Source organism: Pocillopora verrucosa, chromosome 8, assembly GCF_036669915.1.
Source record: "Pocillopora verrucosa isolate sample1 chromosome 8, ASM3666991v2, whole genome shotgun sequence".
In the NCBI taxonomy this organism is placed as follows: domain Eukaryota; kingdom Metazoa; phylum Cnidaria; class Anthozoa; order Scleractinia; family Pocilloporidae; genus Pocillopora; species Pocillopora verrucosa.
This window is the reverse complement of record NC_089319.1, coordinates 20,205,834-20,215,041: the sequence shown is the minus strand read 5'-3', so window position 1 is coordinate 20,215,041 and position 9,208 is coordinate 20,205,834. Positions and strand designations below refer to the sequence as shown.

General features: G+C 38.2%; 2 protein-coding genes across 2 annotated transcripts; one reads left to right on the top strand and one right to left on the bottom strand.

Moving 5' to 3' along the window:
* Positions 1-1,076: 1,076 nt before the first annotated feature.
* LOC131777782 (uncharacterized) lies at positions 1,077-2,213 on the top strand. Its single transcript, XM_059094126.2, has one exon. It carries the CDS (start codon positions 1,151-1,153, stop codon positions 1,850-1,852), a length of 702 nt encoding a protein of 233 aa, XP_058950109.2. The 5' UTR covers positions 1,077-1,150; the 3' UTR covers positions 1,853-2,213.
* A 1,893-nt stretch (positions 2,214-4,106) lies between these two features.
* LOC131777780 (skeletal aspartic acid-rich protein 1) lies at positions 4,107-8,842 on the bottom strand. Its single transcript, XM_059094124.2, has 4 exons — positions 8,703-8,842; positions 6,393-6,922; positions 5,747-6,022; positions 4,107-5,330 (listed from the first exon to the last, which is right to left on the bottom strand). The coding sequence occupies exons 1-4, from the start codon at positions 8,752-8,754 to the stop codon at positions 5,097-5,099; spliced, it is 1,092 nt and encodes a 363-aa protein (XP_058950107.2). The 5' UTR covers positions 8,755-8,842; the 3' UTR covers positions 4,107-5,096.
* Between the last annotated feature and the right edge of the window lie 366 nt (positions 8,843-9,208).

The following is a 9,208-nucleotide window of genomic DNA, read 5'->3' as shown; positions in this document are numbered from 1 at the left end:
ACCTCAGTTAAGAAAAAAAGGGTCGCTCATGACGCAGCTTTTCATGAATGAAATGACTGGCGAGCCTTCAAGAATTCAGTGTGATCATGTTTCATATTTTCACCTATCCCTCAAAAAAACTCTCGTGAGTGTTTACATCACCGTGGTCTCCCTGAGTCGTAAACGAATCAACTTCCTTCCGGCTCTGGTCCGCTCTCTGTGCGTAGGACGTTACAGAACAATGAATTCATAACACAGTAATGAACCATTTCTGTATCCAGGAAAACCAAATTTATTTGGACCCCACAGAGTGACTACTTGATTCTGCATTCTCCACATAATTTTACTACACAGTCAAGTACACAGGTAAAGAAGAATTGTCGAAATCATTACATTGTGAACATTTTCTAAGCATAACCTAAAATTCCTATGAACGGCTGACTAACAGACGTTTGGTGTCCAGTTGGGAATCAACGTAAACCCTTTACACCCTAACATCAGAATGCATATTCTCCATGCATTTCCAAAAAGGCTGATAAGGAGAATTTGTTTAACAATCAAGAGCTGCTTTAATAGACGATCATCTCCTCTATTCTCGTGACTTTCATGTTTGTTTCAGGGGTGATATTGTAAGGAGAAATTAGATGCTAGTCACTCTAAGGAGCCTAAGGGGTTAAGATCGTGGGAGAGAAAAGGCGGTCACCCGCATTTGTCATCCACCCTGTGCTGAACGTGAACTTGCCTTGAAACGCCTCTTCCCGAGGCTTCTTCTTCGTGGGCCAACGACTGTATATCAGCACAAAGGTCCTTGCCTACGTCAGCATGTTTACGTCGTCGCGCTCGAGAATTTGCTGCGATATATTCTGTGCCAAATTGGTCACATATGACTGATGTGGCTCGCGTGGATGAGCTCGGACAATAAAGACATGTCAAAAACGTCTTACTAAGGTGAATGTACTGAAAAGAATGTGCGTTAAAAATGCACAAAGACAATAAAGAATGATTTTCATAACAAAAGATGAATAGCTAGCCCTCTAAACAAAGCATAGTTTGCCGAAGGAACAAAGGAACCTATCGAATGCAAAAACCATAAAAAGTTGACGAAAAAACGTGGGCCGCTTCTTTGTGGGCGAACTTAAAACAGAACAGAACAGTGGGTTAACCAAGTACGATGAAAAAGCTGAGCGAACACAAGACTCAATTTATCGACGACAACAAGCTTAGAATTATGAGATTCAAAGAGAGTGTAGCATCTCTTTGGAAGACAGATAAAGCTAGCCATGAAGCGACAGGCCTCCGCAGGACGTGTTCAGAAAGTATTTTGTTCCGTAACGACTGGCTGCAACGACTAAAGCACTTCAACTTGGCACATCGTAACATTGAAGAAACAGGAAACAAAACCAACGAAACTCTTCGAAGGACCATTAAAGTTGAACACAGTGTTTCTCCGCGACAAAAGAATAGAGTTGAATTAAAACCAGTGAAATCTTGTCTTCGGACGACGGAACAGCTAAGCGGTCAGAGCAAGGAATCGACACCATGTCAAATTTGCAGACGTGTCACATTTTCGACATACGCATTGATTCTTCATGCCGCGGGGCAGAACTCTGTTACTGAGCTGAAAGATCTCTTGGATAGAAAGCCCTTGCACATTAATAAACCAAGTTCCTCTGGCGAAACTGCCCTTCACAAAGCCGCGGCGAAGGGGAGTTTAGACTGTGTTAAACTACTTGTTCAGCGAGGAGCAAATGTTAACAAGGTTGACAAAGAAGGTAGAACTCCTCTCCTAATCGCTTGGGAGAAGGGACATTTTGACTGTCACAGATATATGCTAGAATCTCTTAAAATTTGCGACAATGATTCGCCATGCTAGCTTTCCGATGAGTCTTAAAATATTTGTAAATAAAAGTGATTTTAAATATATTTCCGCTCTTGGAAATTGAATAATGAGCTTTTTTGTGATGCTCTACAGCGGTGTATTTACGTTAACTATCTGAAAAACTTATATTTTCACAGACACTGTAAATAAGAATAATATTTCCTGACCCTAATTTTGCAAGAGTTTAGAATCGTAAAGACTTAAACAAATGTAAATAGAATGACATGAACTAGAAGTAATTTAGAATATTTGCTTTAACTTATGCGCGCGCTTACAGCTTTGTTGCTATGATGGGCCATATTCTTGCCATGTCCAGAAACTTTATTGGAAAGAGTAAAAATAAACACGTTTTTTTAAGAGAGTTGGTGAGTTGCATTACGAAATATGAAACTATTCATTTTCCTCCTCCCCCGCAATACCCCACATTGTAATAAATTATGTATTAGAAGGTTAGAGGAAATTTACTTTCCAGAGTAAAAAATTTATCCTGTAACTCGACGATTATTAGTAATATCACTAGTTTTTTTAAACTTAAATGGACTTCCATTTTAGGGTTCATCATTCTGACCCCTCCAAAATGCAATCTCAGCGTCGACTTGCCACTACCCGTTCTTGCACGTGTTGTACCCGGAGGCTATTTACAAGGCACGTGTTAAGCGCACAAACATGATTTGTGTAAGAAGCTTTATATGTGACTTATGGCATACTTTCTGAAGTTGTCGAGACTTACTTTTCGAACTTCGCAAAGTCCGTCTGCTCTGTGTATCATATTTTTTGTCCAAATTATCTTTGAAGGTCAGGCGATTGTTTATCAAGCGACGGAGGTGTCAGAGTGAATTCGTCAAGTGTGGAAACTAAGAGAGCTATTTTTAGAGGGAAACAATGAACAATTCACCTCATGCCTTCAAGGTGTTTACCTCATAGTGCACTGAAACAATAGTTTGATTCAAAAATTTCTAAAATAATCCATTAGCATGCATGTTGAAGTTCATAGGAGCCTTTACAAGTTTACAAGGCAGTCTGTAAGTGATATGTCTGCTTATGTAGTAATTTTTTTAATTCAATTTTTCCATTCCAAGAAATAATTGATCGAGGAAGAAAGTTAAGCGAAAACCTTTAGTCAACACCCATCTTTATAGAGCCCTCCAGCTTGAACTTTAAGTTTTAAATAATCCTGCTCCTTCCATACCCTCAAATAAAAGTCTGTGACTGAAAGAAATTTAGGAGCTCCGGAGTCTAGAAATCCAGCATCATTGGCAAAATAAAAACGTTGACGAAACACCGATACAACTGAAATATTTTGGCTGCCAATCTGATAAGCTACACAATGGGTGTTTTGGTTGATCGCCTGAGACTAATATAAGGGTCAAAGATCAATTTGCAAAGGTCTTTTGATCAAGAAACCACAAATCAAAATTATTTTGTTTCGCTGTAATTATAAAGGGAGTTTTATTAAAAAAAAATTGAACTTGACGCAACACAACACTGTGACACACACTGCACGACTGATTTTAGATCAGAGCAAGCTAAACGAATTTGACGGATAAAAAGACTGAGCTGTGACTGATAACGTCATTGTTAAACCGCAAAACACGATATTTCCCTCCTGAGTTGCTGTATATGTATCATTTCCCTAAGCTTGAGCATCAAATATTATTGTACATGAAAGTTCCATTACTTTCCTTTTCAACTCCGTACAAAATTTGTGGCAATTTGGTCTGAATAAAGCCGCAATTCCTTAACCCTAACACTCCGAAGCCGATCTGACAATTGATTCTCCCTTCTAACTGCCGGACATTTCCTTGTAAATTAGTCACGAGAAGTTGATGTAAGATCAGATAACAACTTCTATCCGATAACTTTGACTATTCCCGTCACCTTTTTGGACAATAAATGAATATCATGCGGAGAAGTTACAAGTTAACCACCCCAGGAAGTCAGTCAAGTAATAGAGCCTGCCCTTCTCTCCTGTAAATAGCACTGTATTGAAATGTAAATATCTGACGTAGTCAGTCACAGTCTGACAAACGCAGAACGTCGGTTGGGTGTCGTAAAATCAAAACGAGAGTGGTCCTAACGGCGCGGGAAAACGTAAGTAACAAAGTCGCTTTTGGTTTTGACTTGCCATTTGATTAGTTACCAGAGCGGCGCAAGTTTTCCACAAAGCAAAGTGTAGCAAAACCAGTGTAAATTCCAGATTGCTTTCGTGCAACCCTGGCAGCAAATGAACTTAAAAGCTTACGCGAAGCAAGGTTTCTCTTTTATTCTTAATTCTGTGTCAAGCACTAAGCTACATAATTTCCTTACAATGTGCGTTACATCGTAAACTGATCTAACATGAGTCAGTTCAGCAGATTATGTTAAATTTTAGAGTTATAATAAGATTCATAACATTTATTACAGAAAAACCCAGATCTTTAGCATTTCATTTTGAAAATTCTTGTCAGCATTCAGCAAGAGATACAGCGTCAGTAGACAAAACTAGTTTTCCGTTTGAAGGAGATTTTTCATTTTGAATCTCAGCAAACTGCTTCCGACCTGAGTGCGTCGTCGCCTGATAGCCCCTGTTTTTCTTTACAATAGTCACGATTTTCCTACCTAATCCTTTCAATAGACTCATGTCGTATATTTTTTTCGTTTAAAGCCAAAAGCAAATTACACGAGAGAAAGCAAATGCCTTTCCCAAACGATTTCTGAACTCGTAGACTTCAATAATAAAGGGAATTAAACCGTTCCATCAAGGGATGGATTGGGCGTTGCCACCACAGTGACCCAATAACTTAAGAAATACCGTTAAACTGACTCTACATCAGAAATTCATCTGTAAATGTAGAACAATGCAACTCCAGCCTAATCATTTGAAAAGCAATTTTGAATAATCCTTAAGTTACGTCAGTAATCTTTAAACAAAAATTAGAAGCTCACGCAGTAGTAACAAAGTGGTGTTTATGACGAAAGGGATCTTAAACTTGATTACACGCAAGCTCTTATGCAAGATTTGTGGTTCCACTCTATCCTTGTGGTTCATAATTTAATTTTCCTTTGTTTTTGGGTATGATAATGTATGGTAAGACAGTTAATTAATAAATTTGCAGCAAAGGAAGACAAAATTTGAGCCAAAAATAAAAGGGGCAATTGATAGTAACTTTTTTTAACCAATAACAATTTTTTCATGTTCAATGAATAAGAATTACTAGCGGACACATAATAAGGAATTTTACCCATTAACAAAAAGCTCTTAGACAAGATTAGTGAGGAAAAAAGCGGCGACAAATAGCAAAAGGGCCAGCCCAATATTAGCGCGTGTCAAAGAAGTAGCGCCATTGACTCGGCCTACGTTTACACTTGGATCAACCAAGACACTCTTCTTGAACTTAGGGATTCGGAAGACGAACTTCTTCTCTCCATCCTCAATCTCAAATTTAGGATATCCTTGGGGGAAGGCAGTGTATTTATCATCATCGGTAACCACCTAGCAAAAGAAGAATGTACATCATTTATAAAGATTCTGTAATAAAAACAAGCGAAGGAGGGACAAAAATGTGGGTGCAGAAAGAGGAAATGTAGGAAATAACAAGCGCCAATTCGGAAGCAAAAAGTTTGTCTCGTTGTGAACTCGCCTTAATTGCTATTGCCACTTTTAGAGTTAAGTCAATATTAGTAACACTGTTTTAAGAAATTGTAACTTAAAGATTTATCTGTGATGAAAAATTTCACGAACACGAAATAGGATGAAGGCAGATGGGTATCGGTTAGACAGATGTGAGGTATTTATTGAAAATAAAACTGCGCTGTATATGGAAATAAATTTTCATCGATTAAACAAAATCAGAATGATCTCACTGCCTGATGCAAAGTTGGACAGGATGTAATGACTAATAAACTAACCCCTTTGTTAAGCAGCATTTCAGAGTCTCCACCGATGTCATAAATGTTCGGACAATCATCGTCATCGTCATCGTCATCGTTCGGATCATCGGGGCCGTCGTCATCACTGTCCTCGTCTTTACAGATGGGTCTCTTGGCGGCGGCTTTTCTGTCATCGTCGCTTATTTCTGCTGGAGAATCCTTACTCTTGATTTTAAGTTTTAGGTCAAGAAATTCTCCAACTTTGCCTTCACTGCAGTCAACAAACGATCCGTCACAGAAATCCCAGTTGCTGATCTGTGAAGGACATGGTTGTTAACTGAGTAAGATTACAATCGTATTCAGATGAAGAGATCTAGTGTTTAATATCATAGACGAATGCAGGCGAATGGAAAGAGAATTTCAGTTGTTCCGCTCAAAGCAGCGCAAAAAAAGATCTCTAATATTTGCGCCTCTTATACTCTCAGCTTTAATTGAGTCACTCTGGTTTCTGTAGCGTGAAGAGACCTTTGATAGGGATGGTTAAAAACGTACAACATTTTTGATGTTGCCTACTTACCCCTTAAAATGACCTAGGTTTCAATGTCGAATTGTAGAGTGCTTAATTAGCAAGGACTTAACACGTGTCGACCATGCCAATGTCACCTCGCGTTGGTACAACACTTACCTTAATATTAAACTTGACTGTTCCTTTTTCCACCCTGAAGGTTTCATTCCCAAATGTAACCTTCCCCGCCTGACGAAACAGATAAACCATGATCTCCAGAGAAGAAGAAGGAGGTAGGGTCGCTGATAGGTTCACGTTTGTAACAGGGACCCCATCATACTTCGCCTGAGTGTCTACTTTAGTAAACTTAAAGTCCACGTCGTCAAACGAATCCACAGAATGCTTGTCCACCGTATCAACATCATTTCCATCGACATCTTTTTCCTTCAACTCGTCTACTTCAAATGATAGCATCTCTTCATTATCGTCCCTAAAATCGTCGTCATCGTCATCATCATCGTCATCGTCATCATCATCGTCATCATCATCGTCGTCGTCATCGTCATCATCATCGTCGTCATCGTTATCTCGAACAATCATGATTTTTCCAGACTTGGAGAGCATTTTAGCTGATACGTCATCGTCTGTTATAGTCTTTTCATCGTCTTCCTTGTTAAGCTCGTCAGCCAAACATACCATTAAAATTAAAGCTGTCAGAAGATACAAAACATCGGTCGGCTATGTCGTAAACAGTACAGCTAACTAGACCAATAGAAGCTTTACATTGTAAGTTCAGTTTTGAACTCCGAGTTCATTAATACAGCATTAATTACGTGTGAAGAGTAAATCATTCTGCGATTGTTACTTACATAGAAGTTAGAGATGTTTGCGATATGTTTTATCGTCCTTGGCTCGTTTTCAAACCCTCTTCATTTTCCTCTCAATTAAGTATAAGGAAGGGTATTAATTTCTCCGAAAATTTTGAGCAAACCTAGATGTTACTGTTGAGATCATTTATCGAATTGGGAGTGTTAACTAAGCTTCACTAATTACTTATATTGCTGCCATAAGTTTATTTCCTTTTTTCTGAAATTTCTTTCCATATTGCTCACATTTCAATTATCTGACAGCCGTCGGAGGTTAATTAGTGTTTTGCCAAAAAAATCTCCACGAGGAATCAAATCAGGTTGCTCCAGCTTTGTCAAAAAATCGCCAATGTTGATGATAAGTATCTGTTGCTCAAACTCGTGCCAGAGTGCGTGCCTAATGAGCAACGAAGCCCAGTATAACCAAACAGAAGCTACAGGGACTATCAGTAGCGATATTGAAAACAGGAATCGAAAAAATTTGATAATGACCTTCTAGAGACGCGCTCGCATGCATTTTTGAGTATTGGTCGCGCGGAATGTTTCAGGAAAAAGTTGGCTAAAACGTCGTTAATTATACCGGCCTAGATAAATTAGATTAAAGCTTTATTTTTTTATTGTTAAAAAATTGAGTTCCGATTTCTGCTTTTATTTTATAAAAGGAACAAGCCTTTACCGATTTTTGAGGGCTTCAATAGTTATTTACACAAGCAAAAAATGGCTTTAACTAGTTTTATATCGACTGTTTTAACTTTTTTTCTTTACGAAAGTGATCAGAGATTTGCTGCCAATAAGTAGGCATAAATTCTATGCTTTTACCTCGCTCGATATAAAAATTTGGTATTTCGGTGATCATGTTTAAACCAGCGTAAAAGATCTAGAAACTCCATGAAACTGGACATAACATCATTCCTGTGTTAAGCTACAATTGCGAAATTTTATATGTCTAGACGAAATCATGCTTTCAGCGTAAAGTATAGCATTTGCAACACACTTCTTTAACTTGCAAGGCATCACGACATAAAATGGGTATTTCATAGCGACAAAAGCAAATCTGATCGGAAGTAAAGGAGGTTGAACCATAACCACACGGTTTGCGCGAGAAGATTGGTGCCAACGACGCACAGCCTTTCAATTGTTTTGACGGAGAGTGTGGTTGCAACTAACTCTCTTGTTTAAGCGACTTCAGTGGTCGGATCAGAATCTTTTCGGAAGCTTTGCAGCTATTTACTATTAGTAAGTTGTATTTACTTCAAATCGGTATCTATTTCTTCAGTGCTATTTTGGTTTTCTCTTCTCGTCGAAAACTCTTGGAATAATATCCTTCACGAACAGTAATCGATGAAAAGTGACTCAAACTCAAAAAAGTTCCGTTTCAATCACTTCTCAGTCTTTCACTCACTAATCGGCGAAAAAGGTGTGTGGCAATAAGGCCGTCCCACATGGGCGGAGAAAATAGAATATACCTGATGCGTGGGTCTCGTCGCAGTCGTTACAGTTCTTAAACGAAAAGAACGAATATTTAACTCTTCGTCGCTAATAAAATGATTGATCACTAAATTGCCTATAAAAACGATATCTAAATTACCCACTTGGTTGCGCAGAACCTTATAATTAAACTTACCTAAACAGAATCCGAAAATCCAAATAGATCGCAAAAATCGAGTGCACGCCATGATGTTTCAATAATAACCTTAAGAAAAAGGAATTCTACAGTGTCTTAGCTCGGCAGCTTATATAGCACTCGGAGAAAGGTAATTAAATTCGTTTTTTCCGACGCGGAGGTGTTGTGGCAACTAATATTAGACAAAAACTTTTTTTAGGCTTCTTGAGATAATTTTCCGTTTTGTTAACAATGATTCGTCAACACGAAAATAAAGGACCGAGTTTTGGCGCCAGTTATTTTTAAATGCAACTAGTTTATCTTTAGCTGCACTTCAAGATTATTAGCTTGGAAATAAGCTTTTATAAGTTGATGATCTTTATTAGTTGTTTCCTTTAAATTTTTTAGGTTTTGTCAGTTGCTTATGGAAAGAAATGAATAAAATTGATCCAAACCAATTTTTACAACTTTGCAATGTGATCTTCAACGGATCTAAGCTCTCTTCGAAACTAACAATATTAGAGATT

What these genes read in the sequence shown, in the direction of transcription:
- LOC131777782 (XM_059094126.2), top strand. Translation starts at nt 1,151, where the DNA reads ATGAAAAAGCTGAGCGAACACAAGACTCAATTTATCGACGACAACAAG.
- LOC131777780 (XM_059094124.2), bottom strand. Translation starts at nt 8,754, where the DNA reads ATGGCGTGCACTCGATTTTTGCGATCTATTTGGATTTTCGGATTCTGT. An exon ending in CAGTCAAGTTTAATATTAAG is followed by an intron (nt 6,023 to 6,392) that starts GTAAGTGTTGTA and finishes TGTCCTTCACAG; the next exon opens with ATCAGCAACTGGGATTTCTG. An exon ending in AAATGCTGCTTAACAAAGGG is followed by an intron (nt 5,331 to 5,746) that starts GTTAGTTTATTA and finishes TTCTTTTGCTAG; the next exon opens with GTGGTTACCGATGATGATAA.